General features: G+C 46.8%; 1 protein-coding gene across 3 annotated transcripts in view; it reads right to left on the reverse strand.

Moving 5' to 3' along the window:
• The window catches only part of EFEMP1 (EGF containing fibulin extracellular matrix protein 1), a 74,645-nt gene that overhangs the window by 47,549 nt on the left and 1,950 nt on the right, over positions 1 to 25,146 (reverse strand). For all 3 annotated transcript variants that reach the window (XM_075535726.1, XM_075535727.1, XM_075535728.1), the window contains exons 3-4: positions 20,239 to 20,287; positions 19,638 to 20,102 (exon numbers count right to left, since the gene is read on the reverse strand). In XM_075535726.1, coding sequence (XP_075391841.1) covers positions 19,638 to 20,102; positions 20,239 to 20,287 — 514 coding nt within the window. The remainder of the gene's footprint in view (positions 1 to 19,637; positions 20,103 to 20,238; positions 20,288 to 25,146) is intronic.

Genomic DNA, 25,146 nt, shown 5'->3' on the forward strand with positions numbered 1-25,146 from the left:
CACCTTCTAGTGGACGGTGTGGTAGAGAGGACGATTCTAGAAGCTCTCTTTAAACAGACCACAGAAAGAAAGACGAGATCAAAAACGAACACAAGGCACTCCACCAGAGGGATAGAGAACATTTCCCACGATTTCCTAAGAGACACGCGAGCCTCGCCCATGTCTAGGGCAGTAGTGACAATGCGGAGTGCTGTTTCTGAGATCTCTTTCATGGAACAGGCATGTAGGTGCATGTCAATCTGCAAAGAGGAGGGTCGAGGTGCTTACTCTGGACATTTGTGTTTCATGGACGCTGTTTATCTGTAGAGAGTAGAATGCAGGGACGCGGCCTTCGGAGCGTTTTCTAAGAAATCAAAGGAGAGGGCTGTGAGGATGGAGGAGGAGCACGGAGCAGCTGGGCAGCATTGTGGAAGTCCCAGGTCGACGCCGCAGGCTCAGCCTTGACTCGGTGTCAGAGACAGCCAAGCTCTTGTTGGCCAGTGCTGGCCACACCCATCAGACCCTGTACCTGAATCACCCAGTCTCCGCACAGCCCGGATAAAGGTGTGCTTTACTTTTCAGCTTGTGTTTGGCTTTTTGTCAATCATTTCCATTTTCAGATTTAACGGCGATGATCTTGTTGAAGTTAATTCTGGAGGAACTTTAATTACAGAGTGCGGGAAGCAGTTTCCGAAGTGGCTGCAGTGATCACAGCTTCATGGTATTCATACACTCAGGAGTGTGAGCTCGAAACAGTGGCTTGCGTCTAATGAAGAAACGGACCCTGGTGGGGTAGTGGGCTACGCATTGACCTGCTAACCACAAGGCCAGTGGTTCAAACGCATCAGATGCTCCTTGGGAGAAAGATGAGGCTCTCAGTTCTCCTACAGATTGAAAAAGCTTCCAGAACCCAAAGAGGCGGTTCTGCTCTGTCCTATAGCATCACTGCGTTATAATTGACTCAAAAACAGAAAATGGCAAGCATACTATTTTCTAATGCCACTTCCATAAACAGGTCACAAAAGACCGTGACTTGTGTCTCCTTAGCCTCCCCTGTCTCTAGCTGGTACCCTCTCTTATCATTTGGCTTGCTCACTCCACTGCAAGCCGTTGTGTTGTTAGATGCAGTACAGGGGGACCCATGCGGCAAGGAATTGGAGGAAGAAATGCTCATGAGGAACTGAGGCAAGAGGTTCCAGCAACCACGTGAGTCACTTGGAAACACATTCTTCCCAGTTGAGCCTTGAAATAACTGGGGCTTTGAGAGAACCAAAGTCAGGGGACCCGGTGAGATGATATTCGATTCCTGATTCAGAGAAACTACCATCTATACACATTTTTTTGTGCTGAAAAACTGGGGTTCGGCTTATACTTGGGTCAGTGGCATGAATGGATGTCATCTGGTCAAGGCCGACTGACAAAAGGAGGAAATCTCATGAAGCCTGACATAGAGTTAATAGCCAAGTGGGTTTGAGATGCATGGGAAGACATTCCAGAAGACATGTTGCGACGTGCCTTCCAGAAATGTAGTCTTAGTCATGCTATGGATGGCTGTGAAGACTGCGCTTTGTATGAAAATGACAGCAGTGATGGTGATGAGGCGATCTCAGTGAGGACAGCGTCTAGGATGACCTCACACCAGCTGAAGCTCTGCATTGGGATACGGATGATGATGAGGAATCCAGTTTTGAAGGATTTTAACTCTTTACATTTTAGCTTGGTTGCTGATTGAGTTCAGGGAATAGTCCTCTTAAGGTTTCATTGTTGATACCTTCTTGTTTTTGTTGAACCTATTTTCCACTTACTGTGCTGGTTTACTAATGTTAAATGACTTGTCCTTTTATTTGTTTTTTATTTAAAATAAATATTTAAATACATTACCCCACTGATGTCTCAATTTTTAGTAATTTTATTTTCATTTGTTTTGATGGTTGAAACTCACCAATAGCTTCTGCATTTTCCACCCTAGGTTTATACTCGAGTCAATCAGTTTTTCTGGTTTCCCCGGTAATAATTAGGTGCCTTGGCTTATACTCGGGTCGGCTTATATTTGAGTATATATGGTAGGAGGTAATGTGCTTTCATAGTAAGCTACCAAGTTTGGGCTCCCTTGTGTTCTGGCAATGATAAGGAACACATAGCCTTCTTGGTAGATTCTCGGCTGTGAGTGACAAGTCATGCACAGGCTCCGAGCAGGCTCACTTCTTTGCCTGTAGACTGGTTGGGATCTGAGGCTGACATCTTAAAAACTCGTACAAATGTGTGACCTGTAAGTGGAGATGTTTTGCTGAGAGGCACTGAAATCCTCAATGGAAGCAGAGCATCTTACATAAAAACGAAGAGGACATGACAGGACCCGCTCCACTTGCCGAAGGAAACGCTGCATTTTGAGGAAGTTGAAATTAAGACAAGGAGCCTTGGTGGGTTGCAGGTCTCTGGGCACCTAACCACAAGGTCTTCGTTTACCCCCACCCGCCCCTCGCAGGAGCAAGCGGAGGCTTTCTGCTCCCGTAAAGATTTCCATCTCGGGAACGCTCTAGTCTGCTCCGTACAGTCACTCTGAGTCTAAGTGGATTAAATGGCAGTGATGGTTTTTGTGTTTGTTTTTGTCTTTGAGAGAAAAATGTATCACTGCATGCAAAACCATATCTCCTGTGTGCAAAAGTTAAACAAAAGAAAACGGCAATGCCCGTTGGAGCCAGGACTGAAATGGCGTTCGGGGCTGTGGCAGGAAGCATCACCTATGTTGTTGGTGTCTGGGAAAACACAGAGGTTCTGTTTTTGAAACTTTTAAAGCTTCAATGATTCGGCCAAGGCCTTTAGCAAACACCCAGCAGGAGGTGTGAACTATCTGTTGAAAGCTCCAAGCCTTAGAGCAGTCTGTCTTTTTGTGTGAGCCAGTAATGCACTGCGATCACAGAACGCCCCAGGTTCCTCCTCCCTGGGCAGATTTCAACTTGCCCCGACAAGCTTTCCTGCTGGCGAGGCCGTCCAAAAGTCAGAGACGGACTCCCATCCCACCGTAGAAAGCGCTAGACGCCAGTGCAGAGTGTGCATTTGCCATGCCTCCCAGGCTTGCCGCCCAGGCCGGGCGCTCTCCCTTCCTCTAGTCCTTGCTTTGCATGGTTTTGACAGTGAGCAGGAAGAGACACTTTGTTAATTTCACTAGCTGAGGACATCGAAGTTTGCAGAGATCTAATACTGTTACAGTCATTTAGGGAGACGTAAATGAAATCGATGCCTCTTGCTTAGAATCATGAGGTTTCCACCAATCTTGGCGGAAAAGGCAACTTGCTGGAGTTCTTCTACGCACTAGAACACAAAGGTGTTTACGCATTGCACTCTAGAAAGTCACATTGATGCACGATGTAAACATATTTCACACACACGAACATATTTTACTCGTTAATATCAGTGTTAACTAAGCAAGGAAAATACCTGTATATCATATCCCTCGCTATCCCAAGGTGATTTATTTTACAGAAATTGAGTAGCTAATCAAAAATCAAAAGCAAAGCCCCTGTAGTTGATTTGATTCCACCTCAGAGACCCCGAAGGACAGAGGCGAGCTGCCCAGTGGGCTTCCCAGACTGTGAATCCCGACAGCACATGGCCACATTCCCCCCCATGAAGCCACTAGAAGTTTCAAACCACCAAGCTTTGGGTTAAAAGTGCTTTAACCATTCCACGATGCTCACCTTCCCTACAAGATCGCTGAGGACAAAGCGGGTGCACAAGCAAATGTGGTTAAGAAACCTGATGGTGCCCAACTATCAAAAGATACAGTGTCTGGGGTCTTAAAGGCTTAGAGATAAACAAGCGGCCATCTAGCTCAGAAGCAACAAAGCCCACATGGAAGAAGCACACCAGCCTGTGTGATCATGAGATGTCAAAGCGATCAGGTATCAGACATCAAAGAACAAAAAATCATATCATTGTGAATGAGAGGGAGTATGGAGTGTGGACCCAAAGCCCATCTGTAGGCAACTGGTTATCCCCTTACAGAAGGGTTGTGGGGAGGAGACAAGTCGGTCATGGGGCAGTGTAGCAACGATGAAACATACAACTATCCTCTAGTTTTTAAATGCTTCTTCCCCCCCACTATCATGATCCCAATTCTACCTTACAAATCTGGCTAGATGAGACGATGTATGCTGGTACAGATAGGAACTGGAAACACAAGGAATCCAGGATGGATGATCCCTTCAGGACAAGTGGTGAGAGTGGCGATACCAGGAGGGCAGAGGGAGGGTGGGGTAGAAAGGAGGAACCAATTGCAAGGATCTACATATAACCCCCTCCCTGGGGAACGGACAACAGAAAAGTGGGTGAAGAGAGATGTCAGACAGTGTAAGACATGATAAATTAATAATAATTCATAAATTATCAAGTGTTCATGGAGGGTGTACATGGAGGGAGAGGACAAATGAGGAGCTGATACCAAGGGCTCAAGTAGAAAGCAAATGTTTTGAGACTGATGAGGGCAACAAATGTACAAATGTGCTTGACACAATGAATGTATGAATGGATTGTGATAAGAGCTGTACGAGCCCCCAATAAAATATTTTTTAAAGTGCTTTAACCACTGCACCACCCATATTGATTATCCAATTGATCAAAAGAACAACCCACACCCCACCCTACACTACAGTTAGCCCACTGCTGAAGCGTTCTCCTCCAATAAAGAGGTACGGTCCCCAACCCCCCCGAGGCCAAGGCCCCCCTGCCTTCCGCCGCCATGGGTCACAGTGGCCTCTGTGGCAGGGAGCTGGGTTTGGTTTCAGTGTCTTGGTCAAGCCTGTGCTGACTTCACTGTCCCAAGGGCGTCGGGCACTGTGAGTTTTCACAGGAGCAGGGAGCTGCCTCCTCTTCCCGAGGAGCAGCTGGTGGGATTCAGGAGCCGCCCTCCCGAGGGCAGCTCAAAGCTTAACCCCAAGCAGCTCTATGGCTGCATGTATATCTTACATATATCTTACTGTTCTATTGTGCCAGCCACCAGCACTCCCTTACCTAATGAAAGGTGGAGAAAAATCCCCACATACCAACTGATTCCATCCAATGACACCATTTTGTGACTCCAGGAAGTTGAGAGTGAAGAGTTATTAGACACATCAGGGGTTTGGTGGGCGCACCTGCCCTCAACTACTAGGTAATGGGATGTTTATACGTGCACTAGTTGAAGTGTGGTTCACGGCCCATGTGCACCCACACAATCCGCAAACCTATGAGAAATGTGTGATATTGGGCCTTATCCCAGAACTACTGGTAACGAACCTTCCTTTCAATAAGACTCCCAGGTAATTCGTACACTCATTAAAATTCTGAGAAGCCCTAGTCCATAGCACATCGCAGAAAGGAGATTCTCAAAAACCTTTGAACAACCAAATTCCAAATTTAGAGACTCCTCCTAGCCAGTTATATAAAGACAGCAAAGCGAAGTTATTTGGTGTTTGTCTTTTCTTTCGTTCCGTGATCATTCTTTGAAGCAAACTGTGTCTCTCTCTTTTTCTGTCTATATACATACCATTGCCGTGCGGTCAATTCTGCAGGCTGCACAGTTTACGGGAGCAGGACCGCCTCATCCTTCTCCTTCAGAATAGCTGGTGGGTGTGAACTTGCAATTAACGATCCAATGTTAACCGGACAGTACCACCAGACTCCATTTACGTACCCACACTCACACACAATACTCAAATCCACGCATTGTTTGATATCTATAATGATATATATATAATTGTTTATGTATATACATATATATTACTATTCTATTGTGCCAGGACTGTCATCTCTCAGCTCCATTTGCCTACCTTGCTCTATTTATACCCATCCCTAGTGTTTCCCCTCCTCCTAGTCTCTGCTGGCTCCTGGGGCACGTAACTCCTGGAAGAGAAGGGATGCTCACTGACTGTACTTTGCAGAAATGCTGGAATAGCGTGCTTCCCTATCCTCTAGCACGCGTGTTCCCATAGATGACTGGTTTCCATAAGACGGGCGCCAGGTGGTGGAAGGTGGTGTTAGGGGCACAGGGCTGGTGTCCTTGCTGCTTCCGTCACTTGGCAGAGAAGCCAGACTATCCCGGAACAGACTTCTCTTTCAACCCGGTAACACGGAGGATAGACTAATGGATCAAGCGACACTCCGGTCTTGCCTTTTTCAGTGACTGAGGGTACTCACTTGTGTGTCCTTGGTGGGTAAGGGGTTTATGTAACAGTGACAGAGAATAAGAGACATTGTTTTTCACTTCTAGGCGAGAAGGGGGTTTTCTTTCTGTTGAGTAATAATAGCTCTAGCCTAATAGTGGTATGCCATCTTATTAGAGTAACTGAAAGTGGAGATTTCCCAAATCAGCTGCAGATACACGGTCCAGGTTGGAATCTGTAGTGACTCTTCTTACTTGAGATTTATCTGGATGCATACACCTATGCAGGCCCAGAGTGTGTGGTTAGCTTTACCCACTTATTAAGATTTTACTATGCTCTTGAAAAAATTTAAAAAACCAAACCAAACAATTTATATTTAATCAAGCAACTCATGCACTAGTCCTTATTGCGATGTTATTTTCTCTTATCACAACAAACTGCTTCCTTAATTTGTGTGACCAGGAACAATGTATTAAAAAATAAGTCACACAAAATTAAAACCGTTTTGTAATAGATTTATAATGTGCCATGTGGAATTCTGGCTATTTTTTGTTTTTGATATTAGAATCCTACTTTCCAATAAGACCTTAAATGTCTCAGAGTAAGATGGTGCCTGGCTCCCATTGTTGAACGTTTTGATTAAAGACTAGCTAGAAGACTCCTGATTAGAAGAAAGCAAATGGAGAGAATTAATGAGTCCCATGGACACAGGCTCTCTAGAACCATGGAGGCCAAAAGAGCCCTGAGACTAGAGAGTTGAAACAAATCTTAGACGTAAGCCAAATCACTGGTCAGCTACAGTGAACAAAAGCAGTTGCGACTGTTGTTGCTCGGGGCCATGGAGAAGGTTCTGATCCATAGCACCTGTGTGCAGCACAGCAAAACCCTGCCTGGCTCCAGCCTGGATCAAGCAAGACAAAATTCCTGACAACGTCAGTCTTTTCTGCATTGGTCCAGCCGTGCAGCTTTCGCTTTCCTTTACATTGAGTTGTAAGCCGAGGAGAGGTTGTGATACTTGAGCTTTATCAGCAAGGGCTCCATGCCCTTCTCGCTTTCAGCAAGGAAGGCTGTGCCTTCTGCATGTCGCAGTCCGCAAGCCTCACGCCAATCTTGATGCTGTGCTGTTCTTCGTCGAATCCAGCTTCGCTGGCGATTTGCTCAGCACACAGATTAAAGAAGTCTGGGGAGAGGATGCAACTCGGAGGCACACCATTTTTTATTTTAAGCCACACGATATTCTCTTGTCCTTTTCACAAAACTTCCTCTTGATCCATGTGCAAGTTCGTCAGCATGAGAGCAACTTAGTGTTCGGGAGTTCTTATTATGGTTAAGGCTATCTCTAGCTTATTACTACCGACACAGTCGAAGGCTTTAGTATAGTCATCAATAAAGCACAAGTAAGTCTCTTCTGATATTCTCTACTTTCAGCCAAGGTTCATCTGACATCACCAATGATATCTCCTGTTTCATGCCCTTTTCTGAAGCCAGTCTGAACCTCTGGCAGCTCTTGTCAAAGTTCTGTCGCAACTGTTGTTGGATGATCTTTAGTAACATTTTGCTTGCATGTGATAGTAACGACATTGTTCTATAATTTGTGCATTCTGTTGAGTCACTTTTCTTTGGAATGGGTCCAAACATGGGTCTCTTCCAGTCAGTCGTCCAAGTGACTCTTTCATAACATGGATGAGTAAGTGCTTCCAGTGCTTTATCGGCTTGTTGAAACATTTCCATTGATAGTCCATCCATTCCCAGAGCCTTGTTCTTGGCGAATGCCTTCAGTGCGGCTGAAACTGCTTGCAGGACCATTGGTCTTTGCCCATGTGCTGTCTCCCGAAATGGGGGAAGGTCGACTAGTTGACTGGTTCTTTTTGGTACAGTGGCTCTGTGTATGCTAGCCTAACTGTAAAGAATAGCTCTGTGAGAATCACACTTTTTAGCAAACTCTACAAAATCAGATTGACCATAACTCAAAACGTTAGACTGGCGGCTTAGAGGGCCGTGAGCTTGTGTGAGTGGGAACAACTCAGAGAACCCAAAGGACCCACAGCCATTCAGCAGAGTGCGACTCAAGGTGACTCTAGAGGACAGAGTAGAACAGCAGCGCTGGCTTCCAAGGTTGTAGGCCAGGGGTCCTCAAACGATGGCCCGCGGGCCACATGCGGCCCGCCGGGGACATTTATCCGGCCCGCCGGTGTTTTTGCCCATTTTGTTTTTTTACTTCAAAATAAGATGTGTGCAGTGTGCATAGGAATTTGTTCATAGTTTTTTTTAAAAACTATAGTCCGGCCCTCCAACGGGTCTGAGGGACAGTGAACTGGCCCCCTGTTTAAAAAGTTTGAGGACCCCTGCTCTAGATCTTTATAGAAACGGATTGCCAACTCAAGATGAGAGCGTACAACTTGAAGCATGTAATCAACGTCACTGAATTATACCTGTAGAAATTGTTGAATTGCTATAGCCTTAACTGTGCATATTTTCAACCCCAGCAACATTTTTTAAAGAAAGAAATGATTCTTCATTGGAACCCTAATATTGTTGTATTGTTGGCATGTCTCCTTTGCTGGCAGTTGATTGCCCCAGCTCAAGAATAGAATGTTATTGAGAGCTGGCTTACGGCAAACAATTGCCTGACATGCTTATGCAATCTGGTGCCCCCCCCCCCTCTTTAATTGAAAAATCAAGGAGCATTTTTCCTTTACTTAGAACTGAACCGGAATGTGCCATGGTTTTGTTATTGAACATTTTTTCTCCAGGTCAGCTATTCACCAAAGATTCTTTCCTATTCTTTCAAGTCTATCATTAGGTGCTTGAATTGCACCACAATTACATTTTCTTCCTTTCACTAGCTTTCCTTTATCATTCACTTTTCCTCCTGCCAGAGGCGGTCAGAACAAAGCCCTGCATCTTTCCTGAGTTCTGAATACCTTCCACCAACGGGGGCGGGGGTGGGGGTGGGGGGGCGGGGGAGGACGGTCCTCTCTGCTCCCTCCTGCATTAGGATTCCTCTGACATGACTGACGGGTCACCTGGTGCTGCTACAAAAAGGGCAGAGCTTAACATTTACCGGAAAGTTGCCCTCATCATGAGTGACGGGGTTTTTCTGCCTTGCTTGCTGAGTGGAGTTTGAATCCAGGCAGCTTCCTGACTACATAATTCACCAAAGCCTGAAGGATGAAAGAAGTTGGGAATTCAATGTCAGGGTCAGATACGTTACGATTTTCTAACCCACTCTTGAGGGTTGATCGAAAGACCTTTGTTTTGATAAAAAATCATTTGCTGAGTCTGGAATGCATAGGTGGGCCAGGGGAGAGTTCAGGCTAAGAAAAGTTAGTAAAGACATGACCGCTGTACCGCAGAACTGCAAGATAAAAGCAAAGCCTTAAGCTTGCACCTCTGTGGTCAGGCTTCTGTTTTGTCGACCCTTCCTGTAGTTTGTCTAACAAAATTCTTTTTGCTGAGCAACTAGTATGATAGCTGGCCAAGGTGCCCTATTCTCCTGTTAGCTAAACAGGTGCATTTAAAAAGCAGTTTGCAATGTTGACTTCACAGGGAAAGTAGGGAAGGACCATGCCCGGAGTCACTTTGGAAGTGCCATCTTTGATTTGCTTTACCTGGTACACGTGTGCCTGTGTCCACATAGGGGCATGTGGGATCTTCTGGTTCTGTTCTGATATGATTCAGCAAAAGACATGGATAAGGAAGTACAAAACACCTTATACAATAGTATTTCTTTAGGCCTTGGATTCTGAAAGGCAGAGACGCAAGGAAAGTTCATTGGTGGATTTTGCCAAGTTCAATGTTGCCGGACTCCCCGGAGGATCACAGTTTTAGGAGAATAAACAAAAGGTGAATTCTCTAAGGAACTCTGTCAAGCAGACAGACAAGGAGGCACGAGCAGGCTGGACACCAGAATGCAGGCGGCTCTGTGCACTTTTGATATGTATGACGGCATCGGAATATAAAGTTCTTAGTGACTTAGAAAAAAACAAAACCTCCTGGCAATTTAATGGCCTCCATCCTCGTGCTGTGGGTGTTTGAGTGGAGAGTCTGGCTGCACAACGTTCCACTCCTGAAATATCATGAATTGCAACTGAATCCAGATTATTTCCCAGTCCAGATTGTGGTCGCCCCGGTTGGCTCTCCACCTTGAATGATGGTCTGTCCTTCACTCAAGGGCATGGGATGGGATTCCTTCCTGCCTCACGTGCAGCCATCACACCAGACCTTGCTATCATGCGCATCAGGACCCGGGGAGCTTCCAGACCGAGATGGACAAGGGGAACAGCTCTGGTGACACAGTCCCCAAACCACCCGGGAAAACCCTGTGGCTTCCAGTCTGCAGTCGGTCATGGGGATGGCTCAAGACAGAACAGCGTTTCATTCCATTGTGCGTGGGACTGCCATGAGCCAGGGCCAAGGTCATGGCAGCTAACATCAACCACAGCATGTGCATCTGTTTAGAACACAAAACTTGCTTCTTGACAGTCCCTGAAGCTCGTTGAAATTTAACCACAGTTCCACTCGGAAGACAGTGAAGACTCTTGTCCTGAGTTCCAGTACAGCTGGGCACACATAAACCCATACACCCAGCCTTCACGGTTGCCTCTAGCCCTACTCCACATGTCACTCTTCAGCCACTGGAAGTTCCAGGACGAGTTGGAGTCTTGTTTTTCGGGGACTCCGAGTAAGGATCTTTGTTCCGGGGTCCCTGGCGTCTTGGATTCTCCAGGATGCCGCCTGTCCCGACGTCAGGGCCAGATCAGAACTGCTTTTCTTTAAGTTACCTCATCCAAGGAACTTTTCTGGATAAAGTCTGTTGCCATTGGCACAAAATAGTTTTTACGTGAATAATTTCTGGCCTGGAATCCAAGGAAATGGGCAAGACGGATTACTCGGAGCCTTTCATCGTTTGTAATTTTGTTTTCATTCCACTGGGCTTCATCAAAAGGCGTGCGTGTCTTCACAGAACCAGAGAGCTCACACACACATCAGTCAGTTTTACGGGATTCTCACCTCACCTATCATTAATATTAATATCTCCCAGCCCAACTGCATTTTCATGACTGATCACTAGATTTATGAGGAGGGGTAGTTGATACAGCAGTGCATTCATTGGTTGTGTGACTTTTCATAAAAGAAAAAGAATTCTAGTATTTCCTTGTTCCATGGGGCCCTGGTAGCAGAGTGATTGCGTGCTGGGCCGCTAAGCTTAAAGTCAGCACCAGCACCACCAGCAGCAGCAGCAGCAGCAGCAGCAGCTCTGTGGAAGAAAGCTGAGTCTTTCTACTCCCATAGAGAGTTACAGTCTCAGAAACCGCAGGGTCAGTTCTATCCTGTCCTATAGGGTTACTTTGAGTTGGAATCAACTCAAAGGCAGTAAGTTAGATTTTTGGTTGTGTCTTGCTCCATGAATAATGGCAATCTGCTTATTCACCAAGAGTTATTATTAAAAAACCTAATGGTCCAGGACATAAAGAATAGGATTTATGGCTCCTTTTTTCCAAGTACCAAACCAAATCCACTGTCCTTAAGTTCATGCCAACTCATAGCGACCCAATAGGGCAAATATAGCTATCTCGGTGAGTTGATGAGACTGACTCCTTGAAGGGGTAGAGAGCCCGTCATGCTCCCTGAGAGTGGCTGTGGTCTCGAACTGTAGACCTTTTGGTTAGCAGCCCAACTCATAGTTGAGAGCAAAATATCTAAAGTCTCCATCATTAATGGGAAGAATAGCAACTCTGTCATTGCTGCTCACAGACCACACTTGAATTTGATAATGTTTACAGCTGGGAAACGCACCTTGTCTACACATGGTGCCCCATGGGCCATTTTCAAGGGTTTGGAACTCAGAGCACACTTTCAGCATGAGTTCTCTGATGATTAGAAACAAGCAAAACCCATCAACCAAATGTCTACGCAACAAAAAGTGCAGCAGAGCATGGTTCGGATAAGGCTGCCTGAGCACATCCGCCTGCTGCTGAGGAGGTTGCTGAGCAGGGGCCGGGGCAGCTGCTGTGCTCAGTATCAGCGTCATGTCTGCTTCGATCTTCTTCCCAGCCTTATTTCATTAGCATTCCTATCAGGACACCGCTTCTAGGGCATCTCAAGGGAAACCATTCTTGGATGGAAGAGACATGGATGCGATTTTGCTTCTCTCTTGTCCTGCTTGGCTATTGGTTGGATGCTTCTCTTGTTGGACTGTAAACTCCTTCATCAGACCCCCAACTCTCATCAATCTCTCTAACATTTAGCTGAGCGATCCAATAGACTTTTGTCCTGGACCACATTTCTGGGATATATTTCTTTGGCCCAAAATGCGTCCAGGTAAATTGTATTGCTACCCATGTTGTGCACTAGTTTGCTTTGGTTTGGGGCCATTTCCCAAGGCATTTCTTGTAATGCCTCTTGTGTTACTTTATTGAACTGCTGTTTGTTCCTTTGATTGCTGCTTGATAGCTCATGGGCCAAGGATGTCAGGTTCCCGAAGGATTTTAGGATCATACCATCCGTGTGCTTCGTTTTTGGAAAAGCACCTTACTGGAAATGTAAATAGCTTACACAGATAGCTTTCATTTATTGGATTTGATTAAATCTCAACTAAATCATTTTGTGTTCTGTTTGATAAAGTTCAGTGATGATGTTGCCTGGCCACCGTCGACTCTGTATAGATGGACATTTATTTGGGATACAGTTCCAGTATTAGAATTTGATTTTGCCCGAACATCAGTTTTTTTTAATCTATTTAGTGCACCACTTAAATGACAATGAGTGGCTCTTCATCCTGTTAATCTGAGGTCAGATGACAATGATGGCTACAGGCTATCCATGCTCCTGTCCTCTCTTCACGCTTCCTTTGTTCATGCTCACAGCTCATTGTGGCTTATACTACAAGTCTACAATCACAATGTGTGTGCTGTTTTCTCAATCAGCATTGTGAGTGCGCCATTTGTAGTTGCCTCCTGGAAGAAGCAGGATGCTAATGCAGTTCAGATGTGGCGTGGGTTCCTTGTTTGCCCATTCGTGCAAAAATCAAACACATTTGGGACCAATTTTGTTTACTCCTTCGTTTCAAAGCACGAAACGGTGCCAGTAATTCAACAAGTGCAAAGGCAATCTTTACAAAAGGCGCCGCTGGTTGATTTCAGGAAATATCGCTTGAGAACTTTCCGCTGGAGAAAGAAAGAATGAGCCAGTAGCCGTGCACATTCCTGAAGTTAGCCAGGCCTGCAATCCAACTCTAATCTGCTGCTTTTGTTGCTATGGTGAAAGGGGAATTCATCCCACAGATTAAGTGTTAACGAGTTTTAACAAAAATCTCCTTGTCTTGAATGGGAGGTCAATCTTTGATCAAGTTTAAGTTGAACAGAAGGCACTCATGTGAGCACTCAAAGATTTGGTGACTCACAGTCTGAACGGGATGAGATGGTCACTGAGCACATCATATTGGAAAGGTCCCTTAGCTCTCTGATAACGAAAGATGCGCTGAGGTCAGAGTCAACCACCCTCCCTTTCCTGGCTCTTCGTGAACCTTCAACAAGCAGCTCTTTGGCTTACAGGTTGGCATCCTGGGATTTAAATGAGATATCTGTAGAAAGTACAGGCATCACTCAGCACTTCACTTGCAGTTTAAGAATTCACACATCCGGATTCATTGAAGGGTTCGAGGGTCTCTTTCCTTCTTGCTCTGGGTTGTCCTAGGTTCAAGAGTGCAGACCTACCCAGGACTTGGGATCAGTCATACCTGGGGGCCAGCGTGCTGGTGACCATGCCAAGAAAGGTGAGAGAGGTCAAATAGAAATCTTGCTGGACTTGAAGAGCAGAATGCGTTATCTCCCCTGTTCTACATTTTCCAAGGGAAGAGTTCCCATCTGGCTCTGGAGAGCTGTAGCTGGATGCAGCTTCCTGAAGTTAAGTACGATCAGAGGGGATTTTCCTCAGACCTGAGCAAGCATGAAATCACCTGGTGGGATTATGAAAACAGATTTCGGGCCCAAACTGGACCTCCAGAGCTGATGATTAAGCAGGTCTAGGATAGAACCCAGGAAATTTGCATTTCTAACAAGGGCCTAGGGAACTCAGCTCCTGCTGGTTCAGGGATCGGCTTTGAAAAGCGCTGGTATTTCATATAGTTTAATATAGTGCATTTTTAAATAAAACTTTTATTGTGGGCTCTTACATCTCTTATCATAATCCATCCATTCATCCAGTGTGTCAAGCACATCTGCACATATGCCGCCATCATCATTTTCAAAGCATTCTCTTCCCCCCCTGAGCCCCTGAAACATAGTGCATTTTTTAAGGTATCAAGAAGTTCATTTATTTGAATCTCCATTCAATGTCCGTGGACGCTGGTCAAAAAAGCCAAACAATGTAGCACACTGGCAAATCTGTTGCCAAGGACTTCCTGAAAGGGTCAGAAAGCCAAGCTGTCACTTCGGGGATGAGATGCGCCCGACCCAGCAGTGGTCTTTTCAGTCATCTCCTTTGCATGTGAAAGCCGGACAATGGATAAGGAAGACGGGGTTATACTTGTGGATGGTGAAGAATATGGAATATGCTCGACAGCGAGCAACTGCGTGGGACGAAGTGCAGACAGGTGCTCCTGAGAGGTGCGGTGGGCACGCTTCTTCCCGCTTACTTCGTGCTTGTTGAGAGGAGAGCAGTCCCTGCGGAAGGACGTCAGGCTCGGTAAAGTCCACGGTTGGTGAAGAAGAGGAAGGCCCTCAGCAGTGGCTGCAACAATGGGCTTACGCACAGCAAAACTGTGTGGCTGGTGAAAGAGCGGGCAGTGCTTCCTTCTGTGGCACACGGGGCCGCCGAGAGCTGTGCCTGGGAGCCCAGCGCCTAACAAGAGCAGCGGCGGGTTTTGCTGTGGTCCTTCTGATCACCACCAGCAGTTGTCATTCAAGCTGATGAAGGGGTTCTAAGAACAGTTCCTGAGTGTTCAGGATCGAGATCCATTCTGTCCAAAGTTGAAAATCACGAGAAATGGTGTGACTGTAGTACTGGGAAAAGCAAGTTATGAAATAATACTGGAATTAATTCAGGAGAGGATCTACTACAATGCTTCAGCTTGGTCTGTCAGGTATTCCTGGTAAACTCAGCTCCTGTGCATTTAGGATGCAAGAGGAATTTTTAGGGTGCTATGAGTCAGAATGGACTTTATGGGCATGGATTTGATTTGGGTTTCTAAAGCCATTAATAGCTAAAACCGTCGAACAGCTATAAGCAGGATAAATAGCCATTTTACCTTCTAATTGAAGTCAGATTTGAGGGGGTGGGGGTTGGAGGTAATATCCTAATCTACTCAATTATAGTCTTCCTTTTGCAAAATATTTATTTTCTGAGATCAAAGCTTCTTGGTGGACTGTCTAATTATATATAACAAAAATGAGGCCTTTCCTCGCAAACTGAACGGAAGCAGCCTAATGGCATTGGTGAGGCTCAACAAAGGGGCCGTGTTTGAGCTATTTAGTACTGATACTGCTAGGTGTGCTGAACCACTTGGTTACACTATAATTTATAAATCCTCTTTTGGCTATGCGATCATTCACATTTCCAATGAAAGAAGTCAAAGCAAGGCGTCTCTCCCATCTGAGAAGCTGTACATGTTTGTTCAAGTCTCTCTTTTCTACAGTAGATATGTATAGATTATAGCTTCTTTCCTTTTTCAAGCATATTTTCATCACCCTTATGCAAATGCAACCTGTTTATACAATGTGCAGAAGGCAGTAGACAGGCCCAGGAGTGGGGTGCTGTGTAGCTCCGAGTACAATTTGCCTTCTTCTTGAAGTTTCACAAGGACCCGTTTTGCACGGCGGTTGAGACATTTCTCCTATGCTCCTGCAAGACTAACAGTTCAAACTCACGAGCTACTTACTCCTCAGGAGGAAGAGGAGTTGATTTGAGCCACTAAAGATGCACAGTCTTGGGAACTCTGTCGGGCTGAGATGAGTTGCCATTAACCAAACGGCAGTGGAGCTGGAGTTGATGTTTTATAAGAAAGGCCCCAGAAATTTTTTAGCTCCTTCTGTGTCACGGGTAAGAAGGATTAAAAACCAAACCAAACAGAAAGAATGGTTGAAAGGAGTTGTTAATTGAAAGACCCTCTGTTTTTAGCAAACTGCAAGATTTTCACGTGATGCCTGGTATGTCAGCATCCTGGTGACAGGTTAACAGTTCAAAACCACCGGCTGATCCATAGGAGAAAGATGAGGCTTTCTACTCTCATAATGACTTAGAGTCTTAAAAACCCATAAGGGAAGATCTGCCCTGACTTATAGGATGGCAGCTATACAAAACATCCTTTATTTCACTTTTTTTTAAGGCCAATTAAGTGAGCAAATTCCTTCAAATAGCTTTTCCTTGCTTGTCATTCCCAAATGATTTCCCCCCTGCTTTTAAGAAAGTTACATATCATTAAAAAAAATCATTTTTCAGCATGGGCTTGCCATCCATCTCCTTTAAAAAAGTTCACACAGGGGATATATAATAAAGATCCTGAAAACAATGGTAAATTATCAGTGGTTTCAAATAGAGCCCTCGTTTATCTAACTTCCTCCGAATACAAATGAGTGTCAACACAGGCTGATGGTGTCTTCTGCAGAAACAATTCATTTAGAAGAAACAATAATTTTTCTAAAACTGTCTACGTGACACTGGGTTGGGAAAACTGAGATGGTCTTTCAGGGTGGCTGCTTCTCCAGCAACCTCTTTAGTTGGCAAAAGTTAATGGTAGACAAACTGCTCAATGTGACTCAATCTTTGCATGTCACGCTACATTTTAAACCTCTTTTTTGTGTGTGCACAAAACTGAAAAACTCTAGGGAAAATATATGGAAAGGAGGAAGCATATCTTGTTTTCATTAAACACAGACAGCTGGTTGAAAGCTAAATTTATAAAATAGCACTCACTAAAAAAATATCTAAAGGTATTATTTAAACCACTGGGAGCCCTCTGTGACTTCTAACAGGGAATTCAGAGGCCCAAGACATTTGAGACGCAGTCCAAATTTCACGGATGACACACACAAACAAAGGTCCCTCGGTTTTAGGCTATATGATGATACCTGTTGATAAACAAAGGCTTTTTATATGAATATGGCTCATTGGTGGACATTTGTTCACTCCAGTGCAGCTGAGCCTAATGAGTGTGTTTGCCTGCCAGGCTCCGGGGTGCAGCATGGAAAAGGAAGGGGAGATCTTCATGCAAACAGAAGGCTACTCAAACTCCACCCTGATGTCAGGAATATAGGTCCTTGGAGCCGTTTATTGCTTTAAGCGGAGGCCCCACACTTTCACATTGGCTGTAAAACATAACTCTGTGCTCCTGGCTTGACTGTGACTGTCATCCATCTGCAGGCAATTAGAAGGGGGGACGTGGACCGCGTGTTTGATTAGCTCAATAATAAACGGCACAAGTGTGACTGGACTCATGCTGGTCAGACTCCCTAGACAGATTATCTTGTGGTTAGCCTATGGAACAACCCTTTTTATCAACAATTAAGTAAATCCACATTTATGGGCACTTTGCAAAATTGTGAGGTGGGAAGAAATCCAACTGAAGCCAAGGTCGACCCAGAACACTTTTAACCCTACTTACAGTGGCACACATGCCAACCCCACGCCTCGGACATCGGTTGGATGATAAAGGAGCATTTGGGTTGGAGCTATCCGGCCTGCGTGTACACAAGCAACAAAGGACACATTCAGCATTTCCCATCAAAATGGCTCTTAACAGTTTTGATTTATAAGTGAAAAAAAAATTCCCCAAAGAAGTAGGTACTACAAATGTGTTAACATGTGGAAAATAATTTATTTGTAATGCAGTCAAAAGCCTTTCCAGAAAATTTCGGATGGATGTGATTTTCACTAGTGACAGGACAGTTTCTTCTGCCATCAATGCAGGTTCTATGCGAGGCCTGGATTTGTCTCATTCTAGAATTTCTTCATTCAATTCTACGCATTGCTCTGGAATTCAACCTCAAGTATCAAGGGAGAGCGGTAACCTACTCTGGGAGGGACACGACCCATTCATTTCTCTATTCTCTTCCCAAGGGCCATGGAAATAACCAGCATTGGAAGTCCTCACACGAATCCTGGATAAAAGGTCAATATTTGAGGAACATTTCAGCAAAAATTCCTGTTTTAGGGAAAAGTAGCACAACTCTTTTGATGGTAGACTTAAGTCACAGCATTAAAAGTTGTTGTACCTTAAATAAATGCCAGGTATTTTTTAAAACCAGCATCGAGCTCTGTATATTTATAACCTCATCAGTTTATCTCCTTGACCTAATCCTTAAAGTAAGTATCAGCATATCAAGCAGATGTGGAAGCACTCATCATCGATACCGGAATTCTGACTCATGACAGTAATAGGAAACAGATGCTACCATGATATGCCCTCGGAAGGGGGCACCCTGGCAGCATGGCTTTGCCCTCCACGGAGGGCCCTTCACACTGGGACACAGAACCAAGAACGATCACAATCCAAACTTTGTTTTGCAGATCTATCTCTTACACCACAGGTAAGAGGACACATTAGTGGGGCTGCCTCCTGGTATCCTGGTGACCCACCACAGGACGCTGCTGTCCTCAGTGCCACAGCGGGGTGGTCCCAGTTGAAGCCCTCTGTGTGGAGAGAGGTAGGTGCCCGCCTCACCCACCAGTGGTGGCTGTGGTTGGGTGCTGTGGAGTTGATTTCTGCTCATAGTGACCTCAGTGGAGACAGGGTGCAACTGCCCCCATAGGGTGTTCTTGGCTGTCACCCTTATGGGAACAGAAGGTCAGCATTTTCCCTGTGGTGTAGCTGGTGGGTTCGAACTGCCAACCTTTCAGCTGGCAACTTAACCCATGCACCACCAGGCCTATCAGGCCCTCCTTCTCTGTTCAGGGCAGCAGGTAGCAGTGAGGTGAAGCTCTTAGTATGGGGTCTGCCCAGTCAGTCCTGGCAATTAGAGGACGTCTGGGGTCACCATGGCCCCATTTCAGTAGCAGTGTCTGGATCGGAAGAAGAGGAAACCCGGAACAAACCCCTTAGCACCGTCGGGTTAGCAGGCATCAGGCCTGTCTTGCAAGCCCACGATTCTTAGCGCTTGACCAGCCTGAGCCTACAGCTGTTGCCAGACTGACCTGCGACAGGCGCGCTTGGTGACAATGCACAGAAAACCCAGGGCCACCGTGCCGGGTGCAAGTGATAGGAGGGAGATGGAGTCCAAGTGCAGATGACTCCCTAAGGAACCAGAGGAGGAACAGCAACCTCCGGGGCGCATTTTCCCACCCTTGGTGGGTAAGCCGAGCGCTCCTGGGACGGCTGTGCCCCGGGACCCCCGGCCGGCCAGGGTGTGCAGACGGGCCCTGCCTCTGCCACTCGCGTGCCCTCTGCACCCACGAGGGCGGGGGCCACAGGACGCCGAGCTCTGGCGCCCACCCTCAGAAAAGACAAGACGCTGGGGCCGCCTTCGAGGCAGCGGGGCCTGCAGAGGGGGCGGCCCGGCGAGACGCGCGGGCAGCGCTTACCTTGGCACACGTTGTGCTCGCTCTGCTCATAGCCCGCCGCGCACTGGATGCGGTGAGGGACGTTGACGGGCTGGCGCTGCGCGTCGGCGGGGTTCCTCCGGGTGACGAAGTTGTTCCTGCCGGCCTGCACCTCGGGGCCCGCGACGGCCGCGGCGCTGGCGACGAAGCCCCCGCCGGGCCCCACGCCGCCGCTGGCCATGCCCGTGGCCGAGGCCGAGACGCCTCCGGCCGCTGCCCCCGAGGAGGCGGCCGCGTTGGCCGCTGCGGCCCCCGCCTCCGAGGCGCCCGCGTTGGCCGCTGCGGCCCCGGCCTCGGAGGCGCCGGGCGTCTCGGGCTGCTGCTGCGGCTGCTCGTTGTTGACGATGATCTGGGCGGTCTTGGGCAGGCAGAGGTAGCCCCCATAGTGGTTCACGCATTTCATGCCGCCTTTGCACGCGTCCGGAACGATGTCACACTCGTCGATATCTGGGGTGGGGTGTGGGGCAAGTCAGGCCTGGCCTTAGAAGGGACCCTGAGCGCAGCGCGCCCAAGGAAGCCCAGGAGGACGGGGAGAGGGACTCAGGGGCCGAGATGGAGAGTCCTGTTCAAAGGGGTGGCTCACCTCTGCACTGCTGTCGCACAGGGTCCCACTCGTACCCGTCCGTGCATTGCTGCCAGGGAAGGAAGCAGAGATGGGCCAGGTCGGTCAGCCCGGGCGGGTTCTCTCCCAGCCAAACCCGGCTCCCAAACCTCACTGCCTCCCCTTCCATCCCGAAGCCTAGCAACTGGAGAGAACCACCTGGAAGCGGCCCTGCAGGTGTCCCATGAGGTTGTGACCCTTTACAGGAGATAATCCTTTCTCCCAGGCAGCTGCTGGTGCTGACCTGTAACCTGTGATGCCCGTAACCTCTAAGCTGGTCCTAGAAACGCTGCACTCTTAGGCTGCGGGTCCTTGAGTGTCCCCCTCGATGTACATGTGATGGCTATACATGTAATTTCCCCCCTGCCATGTCTGTGCAGCGGAGGGCTTCTCCTTTAAATCACTTTATTGGGGGCTCATACAGCTTTCATCACAATCCAACCATCCATCCATTGTGTCAAGCACATTTGCACATTTGTTGCCATCATCATTTTGAAAACGTTTTCTTTCTACCTGAGCCCTTGGTATCAGCTCATTTTCCCTCCTCGTCCACCCTTCCTCCCTCATGGACCCCTGATCATTTATAAATTATCATTATTTTTTCATGTCTTACACCGACTGATGTCTCCCTTCACCCACTGTTCTGTTGTCTGTCCCCCTGGACAGACGTTGTGGTCATTGCGATGATGGGTTCCACCTTTCTCCTCCCACCTTCCCCTTACACTCCTGGTATGGCTACTCTCCTTATTTGTCCTGAGGGGTTTATCTGCCCTGGATTCCCTGTGTTTCCAACTTTTATCTGTACCAGTGTACATGCTCTGCTCTAGCCAGATTTCTAAGGTAGAATTGGGATCATGATAGTAGGAGGTTGGGGGAGCAGGGGGAGGAAGGAAGCTTTAAGGTATGAGAGGAAAGGTGTATGTTTCATCGGTGCTATCCTGCACCCTGACTGACTCATCTTGTCCTTGTGACCCTTCTGTAAGAGGGACCGTTTGTTTCTCTATCAGAGATGTCCATCATCCCTTTCTTGACTTGAGAGTAATATTTGTATGACTTCTGATGGGTCTTTTGATGTACTTACCATTTCTTCTACATGGTAAATGTCACCCCCAATATGAGTCATGTTGTAGTTTTCATCCCCTCTCTCTGAATCTTTTCCTCCCTGTTCCCATTCAGCACATCCCACCATTCTCTTCACACATTGACCTGCCTCCTGCCTTCAGCTCCTACAGTTATCCCCCACTGCTTCCCTCACAGAACGAGCCATGGGACAGAGCAATTTCTCAAGTGGGACACCGCCCTAGGTTCGGGGATACACAGAAGACAAGGACCTAGGTCCTGTCCTCAAGCACAGGTCAGGAGATGATACAGGCTAGTTGGAGCGAGACACCATGTATCATGACACAGTAGGTGTATGGGCAACGGGTGGACTCTGGAACAAAAATGGACCTGTTGAGGACAAGGGGAAGGAGATGTCAAGTGAGCTGGACCTTATAGGATGACTCGAGTTTCTCCAGGTAGATGTGGCAGTTCCAGGAAGAGGCCTACCACAGTAAGTGAAGGCAGACCATTCTGAAAGAATGTGGCTGGGGTGAGAAGGTTGAGGTTTGAGAACTAGGCAGGGTCAAACCCAGGAAGTCTTTTTTTTTTTTTTTTTTTTGAACTAGGAAGAACTGGGCTCTATCCTAAAGCACAGTGATCACCAAGCTTCACCATGCCTCAGTATCCTCCCTGGGTGCTTGTTGAAATTCAGATTCCTGCTGAAATGTTGATTCTATCTGTAGGTGGGTGGGGAGCCTGGTGATCTGAAGTCCTGGAAAACAACCCCAGAAGATTCCAATACAGATGGTCTTTGGGCAACCTTTTGAAAAACACTGTTGGTTGATAAGAGGCCACTAAAGGATTTTAATCTCAGCAGGGAAAAAATCCCCAAAACAAATTGGTCAGATGTGTATCTAAGGAAGGTAAATTCATCAGGAAGATGCTTTGGTAGGACTCAACAAAAGTGGGATAAATAAGTAAACAAATCTTTCAACAAATAGATTTAAATTCTATTCACAGAGGCAGGTCGATGCATCCTGTAGATGCCTGCTCCGTAAACAGCTACACAGGAGCAGTGAGATCAGTGGCTATGCTTTAACGATACCTGACACAACTCAAAGTATTTTATCTTCCAAATGGGTTTTTGTTTCCCCAACACTATCCAAGGCGTGACCATCTTTCTCGGGACCTGTTATTACAATGTTAACTTCGGCATTGTTGTACGTGTGTGATCGTGTTCTTTCAGGCGGTGCTGGTTCTCATCTACATCGGCCACCTTGGTTTAAGCCCACCTGGCCTCACGAGGCTAAAAGAGCTCTTTGCTGAATTCCTTGTCTTTGCATTCCACAAAGACAATTCTTCTACTTTATGCCACCTTTCCAGCTCAGACTCACAGTGGCCCATAGCCCTCTCTTGTCCTATTAGCACCATTTCTGGGTTATCTCCAATAGTCAGCCCCAGTCAACCCTGACTTACCACCTCTTATACTTTGTCATGGGTCCTTCCATTCGCACCTTTTGACCATGCTGCCTCTGCATAGGGTGCTTCCTCAGCCTCTTTAGGTCACTCCAAGGCCATCACTGCCTTGAAGCTCCAGCACACAGGCCCATCTCCCCAGTATGCAAGCATCGATCACACCTTGCTTTTCTGTCTCTTGAACAATGATATAATCTGGATAATAATATTACTTGTACTTGCCTAGAAACTTGGTAGTGTTCAACAATGTGTTTCCAGGGTAAATCCTCTGAGGTCAAGAGTCAAATTTTCTCCGTAAACAAATAAGCTCGAATTCCTTTTGACAGGACTGAGAGTTGCTTAGGCACACCACAAATACTTGGCAAGTAAACAGCCAAATGGAGCCGATCTTTAATGTGGAAGGGGAAGAGGAGGCTGGTTATCTTGTGGAAACAAGTCATCCTTTTGAGAAGTATCTTTTCAAGGAGGAAAATATTGCAGTTTGCCTGCATAATTTGTATGGAAAATGGAGAAGCCCTGTAGTTAGTTTTTTTTGATATTTAGTCCAAATACATTCAATATGGACTCACTAGTAAACAAGCCTAGACTGAGTTTGAAAGGAGCTCTGGTGGCATAGTGGGTCACTCCTTGGGCTGCTAACCACAAGGTCAGCAGTTTGAAACCACCAGCCACCCCGAGGAAGAAAGATGAGGCTGTCTACTTCTGTAAGGAGTTATCATTTCAGAAACCTACAAGGGCAATTCTACCCTGACCCATAGGGTTACTCCGAGTAAGGGAGCAACTCTATGGAAATGAATTTGAGTGAAGCTTGAGACTGAATTTAGCCATGTGGCTACACTGCTTGCTTCCTGTTCTTCCTCCCGAGTTCTAGTCATAGCAGAAAATGATGGCACTTACCTCATAGGTTGCTTGATTTCTCTCTTCACAGGGGGCTACTCAACAAATGGTTACCTCGGATCCTTGGCCCATGAGTTATCAGGCACAATCGGTTCAAAAAAAGAACACACCCAATCTTAACACACAAAGGGGCACTGTGTTTGTAAGATCTCTCACATCACTGTGAACACAATTGTGGCTTCAAAATGACAGCGTGCACCCGACGGCGAGTAAGCCTTGGGGGCCTAGCAGAAGGAAGCCAGAGAGGAAGAGGGATGGGAAAGGAAGAAAGCTGAGCACCAGGTGATGCTGAAAGTGGTGGCCCCTTCTCTCTTGAGCTCTCTGCGGGGGACAGCGAAGTCCAGCCCAGTTAAAAATACATATCTGGGAAAATAAACAGCGCATGCACTTGTTGCTCTTGCTTTGCTCGCCTTCAGCAGAGAGAACCACAGTAAATGAGCAACACATGTGCTTTGACTCTACGGCAGTGGTTCTCAACCTTCCTCGTGCCGGATCCTTTCATAGAGTTCCTCACCTGTGGTGACCTCCCAACCATAACATTATTTTCATTGCTACTTCATAAATGTAATTTTGCTACTGTTATGAATTGGGCGACCCCTGTGAAAGGGTCATTGGACCCTCAAAGGGGTCACGACCCACAGGTTGAGAACTGCTGCTTTAAGGTGTCGCTTCCCTGAACAACATCATGGGACATTTACCAGATGGAGACTAACATCCCACGCATGAGGTGATGCCCAAATGTGAGACGATGTGTATTATCAATAATTGACATTAGCTCACCTTTATTCTCTTTAAAAATAATTTTTAAAAAAATTACATTTTCTCGAGTAGGATTACTTGATTTTAAGTGGGGAGCAAGTAGAAAATGTGTTTTTCATCTTCTGATGTGGGAGAAATGTCATTCACCTCACCACACTGATTAGAAACTGGAAAACGCAAACCACGCTGCAAACAGACCTGAGCCAGCAGCTTTGAGGGAACTTCTGGCCCCAGGCTGCCCACCCAGCCGGTCTCCCCCCCCCCCCCAGGAAGGGTCAGGTGACATTGCCTAATACTTTACTCAACATGGCTTTGCCCAACCGTGAATGAGTTGATCCAATTTTCCTTGGAAATGTCACATGGGCTACGTAGAAAATGCAGGAGTAAAACACACACACACACACACACACACACACACGCGCGCACGGGCGTTTTTGAACCACCTGCGCAGGAGCTGCTACCTGGTCACACAGAGTCTATTCGAGGGACATCTGCAGAGTTCAGCAGCCACACTATGGTCGAACGTGCAGCCCGCGCATGTTGAAGAAAGCCACATCCAGGCAAAGACTCCCGGGCACAAATGGGACCGGGGCAGCCTGCTGGTTTACTGGACGTTGTTCCGACTCCATCTGCAGGCACCCGGGCGGCCCGAGTTCTCGGATCCGTCGTGGGTTTGTGGCGAGGACTGGGAACATGCAGCTTAGTTTGCTTTTAGTT

This window comes from Tenrec ecaudatus, chromosome 17, assembly GCF_050624435.1.
Source record: "Tenrec ecaudatus isolate mTenEca1 chromosome 17, mTenEca1.hap1, whole genome shotgun sequence".
NCBI classification, from domain to species: Eukaryota; Metazoa; Chordata; class Mammalia; order Afrosoricida; family Tenrecidae; genus Tenrec; species Tenrec ecaudatus.